The following is a 17929-nucleotide window of genomic DNA, read 5'->3' as shown; positions in this document are numbered from 1 at the left end:
TAGACCGCATGCCCTTATATGGCAGCAGGAACTATACACATAACCAAGAGCACACCGTGGGAACGTGCTGAGTCTGCCTCATTTATAAGGTGGGAGTAACCAGGAATGGTGCCGCCCGAAACCCACGCCGGCTTTTCCCCACTCTTGTCTTTGAAGATCAAACAAGGAATTCCTTGGAATGACAGAGCAGGTTCCCCAAGACAGCCAGAAGCATGAGGAATCTCTATAGACACATCGGATTCGGGCTGTCAAGAAGATTTACGGTCCCTTGAGGGGAATACTACTGACCATGTGAATTGATGTTCTGTCAAGATGAATGCTCTTGACAGCAAAATCAATGCCAATCAATACCCACTTACTACTTACTACCCAACGCCCAGTCATCTCAAGAAAGGATTGTGAGCACTGCATTCAAAGAGAAAATGTAGATTCTGAAGCAGTCCCAAAGCCCGTGTAGCTGTGCAATTGGCCAGCCTGACTCAGGCTGTAGTGTCAAATACCAAAAGGTATTTCTCAAAACATGCTCCCACCTCCCCAGGCCTCATCAGAAAACATCCACATCACCAGTGAGCCATGATGGAAAAACTATTTTAGAAAAGCGAAGGGACAGAAACAAGCCAGTGTCTCTCCTGAGGGGACAATAAGGATCGGGAAGGCCAACGGGGGCTTGAACAAGCAGGGGTATAGCCTTGTCAGAAACTAGTGGATGACTCGGGACAGTAAACCCTTTACTGCCCTTGGGGTTTGGGTTCTGTGCCTGGTTAGTGAAAGGGTGACGGGAACCTCAGCCGCCGGTGCCGCCATGTCAGAAGACCCTCCACCAGCCTCGGTGCTCCTCTTTTGGGGTTGTTCCCACGCTCTGCATTTAGGAATACCATCCATAGTGAGACGTGCCCTTGCTCCTTGGTAGCAGAGAGCGAGTCATTATCAATGAGTTTCTAAATCAACTTACCAGAAGCTCAGATGTTCCCAATACATCTAAGGTCAGGGACTGCATCCTGGAGTAATGGACCCCCAGCTCACGGTGGATTCCTGAGCACTCGATGCAAGTCAGGATGCCCAGGTTGGTGGAGAGCCACGTCGGATCTGCCGAAGAGAAGAGGCATTCATGAGCCAGCCATCCCTGTCCAGCTGCTGAACACGAAGCTTCGAGCGTGAGCATCTTCCTTTGATAAAGCTGGTACACTGGTCACTTTCACAAGTAATGACAAGATGTTAATTCTCCTCCCAACTCTATCCTCCCACACACTTAAGTGACCACAAGGGCTAGTCCTGCGGCACTCACTCCAGTTCTGCAAGGCAGTGCTGCACGGCTGGATAAGCTCTCTAGGTACTAACAGGGAATATACATTCCTGCTTGTGCTCTGCTGAGCTCAGGACCTGGGCTGTGGTAATGGTCAACTGCACCGTGAGCAGCAGAAATCGGAACGATTTTGCCTGTCTTGTTGTATGCTCGGGCCACGCGGCTAGCGAGTGCAGAGCACACAGCTGTCCTGTGTCTCCCCGAGTTTAAGCTACACCTTCCCCACATGGGAAGTTCACTTCCTCACTTAAGCGTTCTACCATGTGCTTGACGCACAGCGTGGGCCCAGCCAACACTTGACAGGCAAATGCTGAGTTTGCAAAGCACTGAAAATACAATGTACTGGAGCACAGCATCTTGGCAGTGTGTCATGGCAGTGCTTGCTGCCCTTAGATATTTTCCACGGGCAAACATCACAATCGTGCCTGTGAGGTCATCATGAACTTCTTTAAAAAACTGTCTAGTTGGTAAAAACTGGGGGTGGGGGAGAGGGGTTGGAGAAATGGCTCAGTGGTTCCGTTCCCAGCACCCATGTGACTGCTTACAACTGGCTGCAACTCCAATTCCAGAGGATCTGATGCCCTCTTCTGGCCTCTATGGGCATTACACACATGTGGTACACATAAACTCATCCAGACTCACACACAACTGGAAGTAAAATAAATACATAAAACAAACTGTGGGCTAAGACTTTAGCTCAGTGGTACAGTGCTTACCTAACACACGTAAGGCACTAAATTCAGTCTCCAGCACACACACACACACACACACACACACACACACACACACACACACTCATTAGTGAATATTACTAGCATCCATGTTTGCAGGTATCTCAGTTATTCTGTGTGCATGCTGCTTTGTGGGAACAGTGCACGTTTGGATAACACAGCACATTCCACACATCTGTGCTTTCTCGGCATTTTACAGCAACATTTCTTGATGAAGATACTCTAAGATTTGAGTACCTCACCATTCTCCCCTTTCTCACAAAAGAGCACAGGCAACTCCCTGCCTCTACTCCTGCTGTGAAGATATTTCTCATAGACCCAAGACCAAACAGACACTCAGGAACACAAGAACTTAATGGTACTTCTAACATCTACTGTGGTTGTATTTTTTTAATGCAAACTGCCAAAGAACTAGCTGAACAGAAAGCCACACTTCTCGATAAACAAGCATTCAGAGAAGCTACCGTGTCAATCCTGACTCCCAGCCCTCTCCTATCTTAACTAAGATGTCAATTCCTTGAGCCTTAAAGTTGCGGTTGTTAATATCCATAAAGATACTGCGTGCCTTAACACGAACCCTTTGATAAATTACATCAAAATGCAAACACAGGATGTGACAGATAGTAGGGACCCATCACTCATTTTACAGTTGTTTGACAGCCTGAAGCTCTCTTCCTGGGTCACAGAGCAGCAGAGTGTGCCTGAAAGTGACTTCAAATGGCCCCCTACGGAGGGCAGAGAAGCAGGGGTAAATCCTAGGCAAAAGCCCCCGCTGTACCTTCACGGCCACTCAGATCTCGAAAGACTGGTGACCTTCAGAAGCTGCCCCCCCACTGCGCCCTTGAGTTTCCCCACTACTCCAAGAGCAGTGTCATCTTTTCATCCCCACCAGGCTGTCTTTCCATGGCCCTGCCCTGGGCCCAGCAGGCAAGCATCTCCCACCCAAGCGGCCCGCTGCGCTCCACACACAGTTCATTAAGCATTTGTGTAATGGGATGAGCTCAGACTGAGCCGCACCGATTTCACGTTTGAAATGACAGTTTAAAATCAATGGGCGGTTCTGTGTCTCTGGAATCTGAATGCCCTAGAGCCAGGGTTGGGATGGTTCCCGGATCACCTGGTGCCCCACAGTCGCAGCAGACACCATTGCCGGTCATCCTCTGCACCTCCGAGATGATCTCTTTGGTCAGCTCTTGGACAATGTTATTTTCTCCGGTGTTGTCGTCGCCCTTAAACGCATTGTTCAGAGCTTCTTCCTTGCTGTTCTGCAGTACAGACATCCATCTGGACAAACAGTGTGTTAGCTGGGAGAGCACATCCATTCCCACCCCTGATCCCACCCCGCCCACAGAAACTCCCACCCCTGGTTCCAGCCCCGCCCACAGTACACTCCCACCCCTGGCCCCACCCCGCCCACAGTAACCCCCACCCCTGGTCCCGGCCCCGCCCACAGTACACTCCCACCCCTGGCCCCACCCCGCCCACAGTAACCCCCACCCCTGGTCCCGGCCCCGCCCACAGTACACTCCCACCCCTGGTTCCAGCCCCACTCACAGTACACTCCCACCCCTGGTCCCGGCCCCGCCCACAGCACTCACATCTGACATTCCTGTTCGTCCTCTGCTTGGAAGTGGTATGTCCTGTCATCTGCACAGCAAGGGGAGACTTATTATTGTAATGCAAATTAATCAACCTGCCCATTCTAGTCTAAATCATGCAGCTTCCTGGGACTATTTAATAGAAACCAAACTTCCACAAATTTTGACATTCATTACAGGCGGAGTTTCCTGTGTAGATCAGGCTAGCTTTGAACCCACACAGACCTGCCTGCCCATGCTTCCGGGGCAATTGGATGAAAAATAGCAGACTATTTTCCTGGCAAACAAGGGCCTTTCAGGAAAAAATCACTATCTTAGACATGTTCTGCCTTCCTTAGAAAAGGAGTAATACTGTATCAGAAATCCTAAGAATACCACACTCTGAGAGTTCCATGTCACAAGCACAGCTAACCCAATAAGACATGGCTAAATAATGGTCTAATAGGAAGTGTCACACTGTCGTGGCTGGTGTCTGCAGTGTTTTAAAAGTGACCGCGTGTGCACAGTGAGGGTACACGGGGGGGGGGGAGCTTCACTTCTATACAATCTCAGTTAAATCCTGATAACAGGGGAGAAACTTAACTTGACAGACATTTCACAACAAAACCGGACAGCGGTCTTCAAAAGACACAAAGGTTAACACAGATGAGGGAAGGCTATAAAAACTAGAGCCCTGAGGGCCAAGACTAAGACCTAAAATGCAAGCTGAGGGCCTGGAGGGACTGTAGGGCCAGGACAAGGACAGGAGTAGGAAATTAGTGCATTCTGGGTAGTATTTCACAGTACTATGCCTGGGTCCTTCCTCAATGTGGATTGTTTAGTAATACACACTGGCTAATTAATATCTACATACCACACACACACACACACACACACACACACACACACACACACACACACACACAAGCTGGGCAAGGGATATCCACAAACTATGCACAGAATCAGTCAAAACAGCAAAGTTAAAAAGAAACCTAATTTGAAAAGAGAAGAAAATGAAGTCTAACTTCTGCAAAGTAAACAGAGTGACACTCTTCTTCTTAGTGGACAATAAATATCTATGATCCCCAAAGCAAGCAGGGGGGTGATGAGGTGACTTGACAGTTGAGTGTCTTGCCACCAAGGCTGACACCTTGAGATGAACCCTTGGAACCCACATTGTGGAAGGAGAACCAGCTCCCACAAGCAGCCTTCTGGTCTCCAAATGGGCACACGCATGTGGGCCTGCACACACACACACACACACACAAATAAAACGTTTTTTAAACTATAATGAGTGAGCACGGCTCTGCAATAGTAGTTTTCAGTTCCTGATGTAGGAAGACTCCCATGGTCTGTCTGGATGGGGGCCAAGTGCAGAACCAAGTGGGATTTGGAGCAGAGGATCCAAGTGGCGGTTTTGGGTTTTGGTTTTGTTTGTTTCTTTACAATCCTAACACCAAGGTGAGCGGAACGACAGCTCTCTATGTTCCATCTGTCACTGAAGAGAGAGAGACAGACAGGGAGAGCTACTTCAAGTTAGACGAGCACGGGACTGAACCCGGTAGACGTGAGAAACGAGGGGCATGACCACTTTCTCCTGCTCGTGGCCGCATCACCGCCCAGGCCAGCCTCCTAGGAAGAGGGCCAGAGGGGCAGGTCCCACAGCTTGAGCTGAGAACTTGCCAAGTGGACCTCAGAGTTCTCAGGAAGCCGGGACGGAGGCATGCCAGTGGCCTGTGCCGACTTTGAGCAACTTCACAGCCAGGTCGGGAGCGGCTTGGGTTGATGGTGACTGATTCGGCCAGTGTTGGCTGGACATTGGAGAAGTGGGAGGTTATTCTGCATGAAGAAGTCCAAATAATGCTCTCCCTGCCGGCTCTCTGGAGGTCCACCTTAAGACAGGGAGGTCCCATGAGTGTCTGCCACAAGAGAAGCATTTGGGGCTGTAGAGAGAGGAGCCACCAAGGATCTCTGCACATGCTCCATCCTGCTCGGGAGACTGGCCAAGTTACCTCACAATTCTAACCAGTGCCTTTCCTGGGGTGTCTGTGTGGGTCAAGGACAATGGCTCAAATTTTATAGAGGGGGAATCAGTCTGAGGGCATAAGATTGGAAGAGTTCCCAAAGGGATACGAAGACAAATCCCCTTTGAGGGGCGTGTTCCCACAGCCCTCTTGATCCTTTTGGGAGAGCGAGATCACCATCTTGCAGGCAGCAGGTCAGTGTGCCAGCCTCTGAGTGGATTTCAAGCCATCATGATCAGTAAGTATAAGGGGAGGGGGTGACCTCTGGATGGCAGCCAGACTCTCCCTGCCCCATAGTCTCGAGGGCTGGCCTTCTGTTCATCTTTGATTTCCCAAAGACTCAACTTGGTTACACTCAAGGGCACTTGATGGCATTTGCCCTACTAGTCAGGTGCCAGAGGTAGCGTCATGAGGGGAGAATAGGGTGCTAAACCAGGTCCCCCCTCACCTTCTCAGGACAACAGCCACATCAGAGCTTCAGCTAGTGTAACTTCCCTGACACCTTCACACCTCTTTACAGGAACTCAGGCAGCCCCACATAAAGCATTCCCATGCGATGCTCCTGGAGGAACTGGGCATTTTGAAAATCTGCTGAGCTGAAAACTGGGTGGGACTGGAATTAATTTTGCCCCTTGAAGACCAAGCGGAGGAAGTGGGCGAGGCAGGTTTTCAGCATTACCAAGGCTCTGCCTGACCACAGCAGCAAGCAGTACTTGCAGCCAGATTGACAGAGCAACTCAGGCTGTGCCCTCTTAGGGTTATTCACAAGCATGAGATGCCACAGAGTCAACAGCGGCGGTCTTGGTGAAGTCTGTCTGCGGCGCTGCTCTGGGGCATAACCAGACTCACACACTAGTCACTTCTGCCACATCCTCAGGATGCAACAATTCACACCTAGCCAGAGGAGGTATCCCACCTCCTTCCCTTAAGACAGGGTCTTTCACTAACCTTGGAGCTACCCTAGTGGCCAGCAAGCCCTGGTGATCCTCCTGCCTCTACCAGACTCAGCTTACACAGAGAGTGCTCTGACCCACTGAGCAATTCGCCCTAGCCCAGCACGCATGACTAACAGTGCCCAGATGTTTCCCATATCACAAGGCTCCCCCCTTCCTGCAGCTCAATGTAGTAGGTCAGCAAAATGAAACCCGATGTGGAGCACACGCCAGGCAGATGATGGAGATGGCATGACCACACTTCTTGATTTGCTGTGTGTGTGTTAAATCACACCACACTGGCTCCAAGGTCTCAAGAAAGTGGTCAGAGTGAATCAGATCGCAGGATGGGGTGCTAAGGATGATGGGACACACCACCCGCCTATGCCCCTCAGGCTAGAGCCTTGAGTAAACTCAGCTGCTGTGCTGGACTGCAGGGAGCAGCTCTTCAGAGTCGAGACTGCTTCAGCGTCCCCTGAACTGTATGAACTGTGCCACGCACGTACAATGACTGAGGACGAAACCTACTTATATTTCCCTTAGGACATCACGAGCCCCTTTCTTGTTTGTGGAAGGTTCTGAGTAAACATGTATGGTAATTGCTGGTTCTGTGGTAGTTCCTTTGTGTGCATCACACACAAAAAAAGAGATATACAAAGGAGCAAAAAGGCAAATTCTATAATGGGGAAAATAAACAACTTTAAAAAGGGGGGGGAGAAAAAAAATCACCAAACTTGGAGGGCTTTAATGAAGACCTATTCATTTTCGTTATGAGCGTAAAAAACAAACAAACAAACAAAAAAACCCAAAACAAACCTCATTACATTTATTTAAGTTCTGGGTAGAGAGGGGACGGTGTACAGTGTGGTGTGTGTGTGTGCACCGTGTGGGCATGTGTAGGTGTACAGTGTGGTGTGTGTGTGCACCATGTGGGCGTGTGTAGGTATACAGTGTGGTGTGTGTGTGTGTGTGTGCACCATGGTGTGTGTGTGTAGGTGTACAGTGTGGGGTGTGTGTGCACCGTGTGGGCGTGTGTAGGTGTACAGTGTGGTGTGTGTGTGTACCGTGTGGGCGTGTGTAGGTCAGGGGACAACCTGCAGGAATACATCCTTTACTTCTACCATATGGGATCCAGGAATAGAACACAGGTTGTCAGGTTGGCAGTCAAGGGCCTTTTACCCCCTGAGTCCTCTCACTGGCCTCCATTTGTGGCATTCTAAGTATCACACAGACAAGTGACAGAAGTTCCAGGCAGCAAAGTTGCCTTTTGAAAAAAAAAAAAAAGCAGGTGAAAGGGTGTGAGGAGCGAGGCTCATCTCATACAACCGTCTGTTTACCAGTGAGGAGCGAGGCTCATCTCATACAATCGTCTGTTTACCAGTGAGGAGCGAGGCTCATTTCATACAATCGTCTGTTTACCAGTGAGGAGCGAGGCTCATCTCATACAATCATCTGTTTACCAGTGAGGAGCAAGGCTCATCTCAAACAATCGTCTGTTTACCAGTGAGGAGCGAGGCTCATCTCATACAGTCGTCTGTTTACCAGTGAGGAGCGAGGCTCATTTCATACAATCGTCTGTTTACCAGTGAGGAGAGAGGCTCATCTCATACAACCGTCTGTTTACCAGTGAGGAGCGAGGCTCATGTCATATAACTGTCTGTTTACCAGTGAGGAGCGAGGCTCATTTCATACAACCGTCTGTTTACCAGTGAGGAGCGAGGCTCCGGGTGGAGAGGGTGGCTCTCAGTTTACAGGGCAGATGGAGCAGGGCTCTCTTCAAAGTCCAGTCCTAACCCAAAGTCCTGGCAAGCCACCAGTCACCACTGGAAACCCACGAGGCAGGTCACGGGAAAACAGGGTCTCACCACATACGAGAGACGGGCCTCAAACTCATAATTCTCCCTCCTCACCCGCCTTAAGACCACGTCCTCAAAAGTCTGATTCTCCAGGAACATGTCAAGTAAGCATCGCACGGTCTAAGAAGGAACCTTACGTGAGATGAGGTCGAAACACTTCTTCTCCTCGGGGTTGGTTTTCACCTGGCACGTTAACAGGTTGAGTTTGGCAGGTGGCCGGTTGGCCTGTTTAAAAACAAACGAAAAGCACAGGATGAGTGGGGAACAGGACACGGCCAAGAGAAGAAGACCTCTCACTGGTTTGCAGAAGGCTTTCAGGGACGGGACACACGGGAATGCTGCGGGTCTCTTGGGTGGCTGCCCGCTCTGCCAGGGCACTCACAGCGGTCTATTCACCCCGTCGGGACAAGGGTAAGAGCAGGGCCACGCTCCAGGGCTAACAGACTGAAACATCGGGCTCTGATCCCTCGAGGTGACACAGGGGGGTGACTGGATGGCTGGAGCAAGCAGCCAGCTCAACTTCTTGAGCTTCTCAAAGTGTTTTTTCTAAGTGGAAATCTTACTTCCAGGAAGAGCCACTCAGCGGATGTACTTACAAGGGTGTGTCTTAGTGGATCTGAGCACATGGACCCCAGTCATAAACCGGAGGAACCAGCACTGGACTGAACCAAGCCCTCTGAGTATGGGTGCCAGTCAGGAGGCCTGGGCAGTCTATGGGACCTCTGACGTGGAAACAGTGTTTACCCCTAGTGCACAAATGGACTTTGGGAGCCCATTCTCCAAGGAGGGATACTATTGCAGCCCAGATACACAGAGGAGGGCCTAGGCCCTCCCCCAAATGATGTGACAGACTTTGATGATTCCCCATGGAAGGCCTCACCCTCCTTGGGGATTGGATGGGGTATGGGATCGGGGGGCAGTTGGGAGCACGGCAGGATGGGAGGGAGAAGGAACTAGGATTGATATGTAAACTATGATTATTTCTAAACTAAAAAAAATAATAATAAAGGATGTATCTGTCTGTCTGTCTTTATCTATCTAAAATAAGAACAGGCAACAACTCACAATGCTAAATGCCAACCATCAGGCTATGTCGCCTGTTTCACAGAACACATTCCACATTCAAAAGCTCACAACATGTTTTATTGGTTTCAAAGGGCAGAGGGGAGGGGACTGAAGAGATGATTCAGCCATCAGGACTCGTTCTTACAGGGGACCTCAGATTAGTTCCCATCACCCACGTTGGGTGGCTCAGAATGTAACTCCAGCTCCTGGGGATCTTTTACCATCTTCTGGTCTCCATGGGAACCAGGAACACACATTGCACCTAACATACATACAGCCAAAACATCCATACACATAAAACAAATATTTTTAAGTCTTAGACTTCAACTATTCTCACTTGCCGCTCGCTCTCCTTGGCCATTAGGTGCTTCAAGGTATATGACCTAGCTTTGGGATTAATCCAGAGGCATGTTGGTACCTATAATGGGACAAGCCTGGCAAATGCTTTTACACTCAGACCTAGGGGCTCCTGCTACTAATTTTACAGGACTGGGGGTGGGGGTAGGTAGTCTCCATTAAAATGGGAGAGATTCATACAGCTTGTGAAATCTGATTTGATCAAAGATGAGAGATCTGAAATCTGAAAATACAAACTACATGAACAGGTTTGCCCAACACTCTTGTGGATTGCGGGTTGTTTGTTTTTAGGTTTTTTTTATTATTATTTTTACTGTTTGTTTTTAAGACAAGGTTTTTCTCTGTGTAGTCCTAGCTGTCATGGAACTCTCATTCTGCAGACCCAGGCTGGCCTCGAGCTCACAGAGATCCACCTGCCATTGCCCCCTGAGTGTTGGGATTAAAGGTGTGCACCTAGCCGGGCATTGGTGGTGCACGCCTTTAATCCCAGCACTCGGGAGGCAGAGGCAGGTGGATCTCTGTGAGTTCGAGACCAGCCTGGACTACCAAGCGAGTTCCAGGACAGCCTCCAAAGCCACAGAGAAACCCTGTCTCGAAAAAAACAAAAACAAAAACAAAAAAACAAACAAACAAAAAAAAGGTGTGCACCCAGATAGCTTGAATGAATGAAATCACTTGACCTGGGTCGTGCAGCTATCGAGTCAGGGAGTTGGGGAGCAGGACTCCCAACAAATCTGCAGGTTCCACACACTAAGCATTAACTGCCATTCCCTAACCCTGACACAGTTTCCTTTGAGAACAGGTGCTCACATGTATGGATATTCTCTTAAATTTCTAGAGAACTCTATGTATACAATGAAATACCTTCCCCCACCCCCTCATACCTGCCCTTCCTCCCAACTTCATATCTTTCTGTTGGTTCTTTTTATGGCTGACCTACTAAGTCCAGTTAGTACCACTCACACGTGCACAGGTTTAGGGAACCTTACCAGTGGCTACATTCTCAATGAAGACTGATTCTCCCTCTACCAACTGTAACTGCTATTAGCAATTCAGTATGGGATAGGCCCGAGAGACGACCTACTCCATCCATGCTAGGGCTGCAGCTGACTTGATTATACCCAGGTCTTACGCAGCTAACCACAGCTGCTACCAGCATACATTTCGAGAGCCACAACTAAGAGTAATGATATTTCCTCTCTCCCCACCTCTGTCACCTTCCTTCCCTGATGTGGCACTGCCACTCTTTACCTCGATAATTATCCCCAAAGACAAACTCGCACTCCACAGCAAACAAAAGCCAAACACAGGAAAAGACCCAGAGCCTTCATCTGGACTAGGAACTCAAGGCCATGAATATAGCTACCTGTTAAAGACGGTGGCCAAGAAGGACCCACAGACACACAGTGAGCAGTCTTAAATGCCACCAGCTCCAGCAGGGTTCACTTTAACAGCCGCATGCTACTTACTTATTCTTTTGGATTATCAGCTACCAACACACACACACACACACACACACACACACACACACACACACACACACACACACACACGACCATTTAAAAAAACAAAGTCATTATTTAATCTAGCTGGAGAGGCAGCCCAGGTTTAGCAGGAAACCGTTAGCAACTGGGAAACTCCTACCAGCCTTAGAGTTTGCAGTGTGAGGGGAGAGGTTATTACTGATTCTTCCACTTAATTGTGCCATCCTACTTCCTACTAAATGTCCCAGGCTTTTAAAAGCCATTGATCCATTGATTGATTGGTTGGTTGATTGATTGATTGACTGACTGATTAAAGCCACAAGGATTTAACCTAGGACCTCACGCATGTAAGGCAAGCACTTTACCACTAACCTGTATCTCTAGTCCTATAAACACTTTAAAAACACGAATATGTACTCATTCTCCCAAGTGAATAACAATCACTTTTTTAAAATGTTGGGCTGGCCAGGTGTAGTGGCACACATCTTTAATCCCAGCATTCAGGAGGCAGAAACAGATGGACTACATAACATACATACATATATGCATGCGTGTATCATAGATATATAACATACTAAAATGTTGGGCCCTCTATGAGGTGACTCTTGCAGCACAATGCAGCCCTTAGGCCTTAGTGGGGTGGCAGTGCTGTGAATTTGGTCAAGAAGACCCCCTAATCAGAGCACCTAATCCCAAGAACGACTGTCCCAATTCCAGAAACACAACCAGCTGTGACAATACCAGGGCCAACTCTCACTGTACCCATCCTAGATGGTACCTGTACGCCTCCACAGGGATAAAGAATGCAGCAATTTCACCTCCCAGAGGGTCTGTCTTCTCAGTAATGCAAGCAAGCATTTCCCAGAAGCTCCAGATTTTCACAGACCCTGTTCCTCCCTATGTGTCAGCAGCGGCTCTTAGATTCCCTGTCCCTGTCCCTGTCCCTCTCTCTCGGTGGTGACTCAGCACAGCCAGAAGCTCTGGCCAGACGGGCAAGCTACGGGAGTGAGATAAAAACCCAAACCCTCACACAGTGGATCTCCCGGGCTTCACTTCACACAGATCATTCGCCTCCACAACAGGCAAACACTTGGGCCACGCAGGGGAACATGGAGGCCCCTCAGGGTCCTGACTGCCAGGGCACACAGAACAACACACAGTGAGAGGGGGTTAAAACAACTTAGCCACTGGAGGGCCGCCAAAAAGCAAGCCACCCAGGCTCCGCCGAGGCAGCCAGGAGGAGGCTGAGCTGGGACCCACCAACAGATAGAGCAGGAAGCGGCTGCTAATGGCAGAGCCGCCTCGTCTCCCCCCAAGGGGAGGTTCCTTGAGAGGGTTCACCTCAAAGCACACAGCTCTTAAAAAATATGAGCGCTGTGTAAGGAGAAGCAGCAGCAACCTGACGGAGATAATTATAACTACTGTCTGCTCCAAAACTGGGCCAACCCATCAAAATTTAAAGAATTTTTATTACGCCTTTGGAGAGGAAGCTGGAAGCCACTCAAATCCAGCTACACTGCCAGCAGGGAATCACCAGGCCTGCGCTCCCCATTGCTGGTTTAAGTGGAAGCCCTGCACCTCCCGGACCCCAAGAAAGCAAATATGCCTTGTGACAAGAAAGGAAAACGTGGCCTTATTCGACGATGATTTCTGCACCGAGGTGGTGTGCCTGAGCTAAAGCGAACTAACGGGCTGTGTGAAAGTGAAACACAGCACCGGAGGGGTGAGACTTGTGGGGGAAACCCAGCCGTCCTCCTGACCTGAGAGTCTGCATCTAAAGGATGCTCGGTTAAACACACTTGCTACCCTTGGACAACCAATGGCCTTGACAATGCAGACCAGCTTCACCTGCCCCCGACACACCAGGTGAGGGGAAAAAGGGCTGTGACAGACTTCCTGGAAAGTGATTTTACTCTCACACAAGCATGGGCTCTTACAACAGGGAGAAAAACCTGATTGCGGTTGGGCACAGTGTACAAAGTTTTCTATAAGAAAGATATGGAATTCCCTTTTCTTCTACATCTGATTCCTTTAACGACAGCGGAAGTCTTTGTAAGGACAATGTCCAGGTTGAAGCTAACAAGTGCAGGGGGTTTGATCAGTTTGTCCTGGATCTGGTGAAGCCACGGAAGGTAACCAGGTTACGTGCGACCAGAAGAGCACACCCAGGCTGCAGGCACTCCACAAACGAGGGCGCACGCTTCCTAACGGGAAACTTGCGAATGCATCTTCACCACAGCACAGCTCGCACAGAACAGGCTTCAGCAACCACCGCAGCAGAGACTAAAGGAGATACTCACGGTGCCGTGGGATATGGTCAGGAAGCCGTTTTTAACTGAACACTTCCTCTTCTGCCACACCTTCCTGATCCTTAAGAAGAACAGCGGGGAATCAGGAGAGTTTAGACACTAACACAGGTGGTAACGGCACACATCCCCACTCAGCGTCTAGCGGGCTGGGCACCTACCCGTCACTCTTCTTGTACAGGTTCCCGTTCCGCTCCGTCCCATGTTCCTTGTTTCCCTGAGGCTGATGTAAGCTGTATGCTGTACTTTGGCGAAGTTGCGAGTCCTAAGAATTCAGTCAAGAAACTGTTTTTTAATGTATCTTGTTTAAGTCCCAGTTTAAAAACAAAACAAAACTGCACGATATAAAAAGAAACATATGCCTAAATGTTTTGTTATTACTATAAAACGTGCCCCCATCATCATCATCATCAGAGAGAGAGAATTTCCCACCAAGGAATTCATCAAAGCCATCCATTAGGCTGTAGAAGGAAATGTCAAACATCAGTATTTCTAGTGCTAGCGCTGGGGGGACGGGAGGGGAGTGACAGAGTATTGTCTCATGCCGGCCTCTCCATCTCCCCTTAAACTCTCAGTACTTCTAAACTGGCTTCAGTGGGCCACCTTGGCGGTGACGGATTTCCCTTTGGGCCCCAGCAACGGCTAGGAGATGCTGCGATGATGAAGCCTTGGGAAAGAAGGCTGGAAAAGACCACTGCTTGCAATGTGGACAAAATGAAAACCAAAGCTATGTGGCCTTTCTGTTGTTTCTTTCTTGGACAACAGGAAAACACGCAATACGACAGTAAATGTATGAAAGGCAGGATACGGTCACCTATGTAAACTCCTGGCACACAGAAGCATAGGTCAGACACTCCTCTCCCCGCCTGGTCAATCTCACGGTGTGTGTATGTGTCTGTGGGTAGCACTGATCCTAATTGCTCCAACCCTGACCAAGAGTGCCACAGTCACAGACAAGGCTACCCGTGTGCTCAGCTGAGAGGCACAGAACATCCACCTGAAGACGAACTCCAGTATATGAGTTTCTGAGGGCAAGAACTAGTGAGAATTCTCTAGAACCTATCCCACACTGAGAGCAGAAGGAGTAACCACCAGCGCTGGACGCTGGCTTCAGGAAGTTCGTGGGCATGTGAAATGCCGCCAGCCAGCTGTTCACAACTAGGCGAGAGCTAAAACCTGTCCTTTTCTGTTGACCGTGGGTTCTGCCAAGCTGGAGTCCACAGTACAGAGGAAACAAGGGCTGTGACGACATCAAGGGGTTTGCTCAAGGGGCAGCGCCTCTGAAAGCCAGAGTGAAGTGCAGAGTAGAAGCCCAGCTCTGATACCACAGCTCCACGCACGGAGCCGCGGTGGAAGCCATCCGGAGACTAAGGCCGGTCTCTGCCGGGTGGCCAGCGGCGGATCATCATCGGGGAAACATAGGCAGTGCCCGGACAATGAAGGCACTAATGTGTGAAAATCAACACAACCCAAACTGAACAGAGAGTAAGCACACCCAAGAAGTGAGGGATCAGAGGTGGACAGGGCGGGAAGAGTCTCTCCGGGGTGAAGGGAAAAGCTGGTCAAGGACAAGGCAGAGATTCGAGGTGAGGCAGCCGTGGCCATCACGCAGGGAGGGGAGAGACACGCACTGAGCCAGGAGGCAGAACTAGCGTGCTGGAGCGGCAGTACAGGCTTCCGCTCCGAGTGACGGCAAGCCACGTGGACTCTTCCCAGTTTGGAACAGCTTTGTAATTTGTATTTAGGGGTCACCCATAAGAAACCACCGCCTAACTTAAGATGGTGGTGGTTGCACTTATAAATAAATCCTTGAAGAGTCACAACTCTTTATTCTTAGGTGTCTGTTCTACTTCGAGTTAATTTAAGGTCATGACATGAGGTGGGGCTCCAGATTTACCCCACTTCTGGTGACACTCAGCTGTCTCAAGGCCACTCTTTTTCCCCAAAGCCCTGGTGAAGAGTCCACTGACCATAAATGGCCTGAACCCAATTCTGTCTCCCACACCCATGCACATTCCAACACCCCACAGTGCTGTGATTGAGAGAGCTCCGTGGTCAGTTCTGAGCCTGGGACGTGTGAGTTCTCCCGACTTGGCTCTTTTTCCTGATTGTTTTGTCTATTCTGAGTCCTTCTGCATTTAACTTATAAATTTCTGAATCAGCTTGTCAATTTCTGCCAAAAGGCAGCCGGGGTTTGATGCAGAGAGCACTGAACCTCTGGTAGATCTGTTTGGGGAGCACTGTTTAATGCTAGCACTGTGTCATCTTCCTGCCTACCTGCTACTGGATTCACGAATGCCAACGTCTGGGTGCTGACTTTACAGGGGGGCAGCCTGGGGTCTCACTCTCTCCCTAAAGGATGGTACTTTTAACCCTTAGAAATCCAGAGCAAAGTTAGCTTCCCACCCGTGGAGAAATACTGCTCGCTCGTCTGAATGACTCTTTACGAGAGACTAAAATTAACCCCATCAAAGACTCATTGGAGCTGGGTGTGGTACACACCTGTAATCCTAGCACTGGGGGTGCTAAGAGGATCAAGGACTTCGGGCCAGGCTGACCCACAGAGGGGACAGCCAGACCAAGTATGGAAAAAGGCACCCTGAATGAGGGCTTAGGGGAGAAAGTGATGCTGGCAGCACCCCATGATTGGGGAGCCAAGTGACCCCAAAGTCCAGGGCCTCTAACTAGGAGGGCGGGGCTTGGGCAAGAGTGGGAGCAGCAATATGGAAGGGAGGGAAGAGGCTAGCCAGGGACAGACAGCAGTAGAATTGTCCATTATGGCTCAGGCACTAGGTGTGAGTGCAGTGGGCGAGTCTCCCTGTGTAGCCCTGGCTGGCCCGGCATTCCCTCTGTGGACCACAGAGATCCCCGATTTCTTCCTTCCAAGTGCCGGGTTACAGATAGGAACCAAGCCCGGGGCACACACACCGGTATCCATCATTCAGCTTTTCAATGCTCTCTAAGTCTGCGGTTCTTCATGATGGAAATGACTTAACAGACGTATCCTCTCCAGAGGGAAACAATATAACCGGGCAGGGTGAGGAACACTGGGAGGAAAGGCCTGGACTCCAAACTCAAGCGTAGCCACCGCTTCTGTTAGTGAGGTGCTACTGTGTCCGTAGACTGCCCCACGACGGAACATCAGCACCAAAAAGCAATCGATGCAAGAAACATCCTCACAAACGGGAACGTGAAGAACTAGGTCTGACAGGAGTCACCAGGCACAAAGCCAGGGGAAAGAAAGGATATTTGGTTGACAGAGGCAAATGGGCTGGCTAGCCCAGACCACAGGGACCTCTCGACTGCATCGCCAACTTCATCCCTTTGCAGAACCGTCAGTAATAGCTCTTTGATGAAGTCAGTTTCCTCAGACCTCAAATTCTGCACCGCCAGACCCATCGCAGTCTCTGTACGCCAGTGGCTGCCAGCCCAGCCACGCCTCATTTCCCGCTGCGTCATTTCTTCCTGGGTTAGAGCCTCCTCAGACAAAAACAGCTCTCCACCATTCACACCAGAGCTCTGGAGAGCAGCACCTCATGGTGCTCCAGTTCTCAAGCCTGCCTCTTCTCTCCCTACTGTGAGGCCATGGTCTCACATCACAGGCTGGCACTTTGAGGATGAGAAAAAGGTCACCATGCTGAGCTGGGCGTTGGTGGCGCACGCCTTTAATCCCAGCACTCGGGAGGCAGAGGCAGGCGAATCTCTGTGAGTTCGAGAACAGAGAAGTGAGTTCTAGGACAGCCTCCAAAGCCACAGAGAAACCCTGTCTCGAAAAACCAAAAAAAAAAAAAAAAAGGTCACCATGCTGTGGGTAGTCTCTAGCAAAGCAGTATTATGGAGAAGGCACTCAGGGGCAGCCTTGATGAGCAAAGGCCTGGAATGGACTAGGAGGGTTTGCAGAAAGACAGCCAAAGTGTGAACTAAACGTGGAGATTTTCCATTTCACTCGTCTTATGCATCCGAACTCTACGGTCCTTTTAGGAAAATCATCTACCACAGTGAAAGGGGAGACATTAAAAGTGAAAATGATCTAGTCACTAGGCTATATGAAGAAGATTATCTATGAACGGAGCATGCGAAACGCTGCAATTTGTGAAAATTCTGGGTACTTACTCTCCTAGACTTCGGTCACAAAGGTGAATGCATTTGGAAGAAAAACAACAAGATTCAGTTACAGACTAAGATATGCTTTGTTAAGTAACTACTTATGTTTACTGAAAAGGAAGAGGACTTAACGCTAGATTCCCGTTATATCCCTCAACTCAGAGGTTGAGGCAGGAGGACCACTTGAGCC

At 49.6% G+C, this 17929-nt stretch overlaps 1 protein-coding gene across 8 annotated transcripts in view; it reads right to left on the bottom strand.

Moving 5' to 3' along the window:
* Positions 1 to 17929, bottom strand: part of Asap2 (ArfGAP with SH3 domain, ankyrin repeat and PH domain 2) — a 154684-nt gene that overhangs the window by 34297 nt on the left and 102458 nt on the right. For 4 of the 8 annotated variants that reach the window (XR_005870874.1, XM_040731005.1, XM_040731001.1 and 1 more), the window contains exons 10-16: positions 17749 to 17757; positions 13797 to 13900; positions 13630 to 13699; positions 8561 to 8648; positions 3633 to 3681; positions 3152 to 3318; positions 953 to 1086 (exon numbers count right to left, since the gene is read on the bottom strand). Coding sequence is in view for 6 of the 8 variants with exons in the window: in XM_040731005.1 (XP_040586939.1) it covers positions 953 to 1086; positions 3152 to 3318; positions 3633 to 3681; positions 8561 to 8648; positions 13630 to 13699; positions 13797 to 13900; positions 17749 to 17757 (621 nt within the window). In the remaining 2 variants the exon portion in view is untranslated. Of the gene's footprint in view, positions 1 to 952; positions 1087 to 3151; positions 3319 to 3632; positions 3682 to 7564; positions 7832 to 8560; positions 8649 to 13629; positions 13700 to 13796; positions 13901 to 17748; positions 17758 to 17929 lie in introns of those variants that run through there. The other 4 variants (XM_040731002.1, XM_040731004.1, XM_040731006.1 and 1 more) reach the window with 3 other exon arrangements.

The sequence above is a fragment of the Mesocricetus auratus genome, unplaced genomic scaffold (genome assembly GCF_017639785.1).
Source record: "Mesocricetus auratus isolate SY011 unplaced genomic scaffold, BCM_Maur_2.0 Super-Scaffold_100024, whole genome shotgun sequence".
Taxonomy (NCBI): Eukaryota; Metazoa; Chordata; class Mammalia; order Rodentia; family Cricetidae; genus Mesocricetus; species Mesocricetus auratus.
The sequence above is the reverse complement of the archived record's forward strand: the minus strand, read 5'-3'. Positions and strand labels throughout refer to the sequence as shown.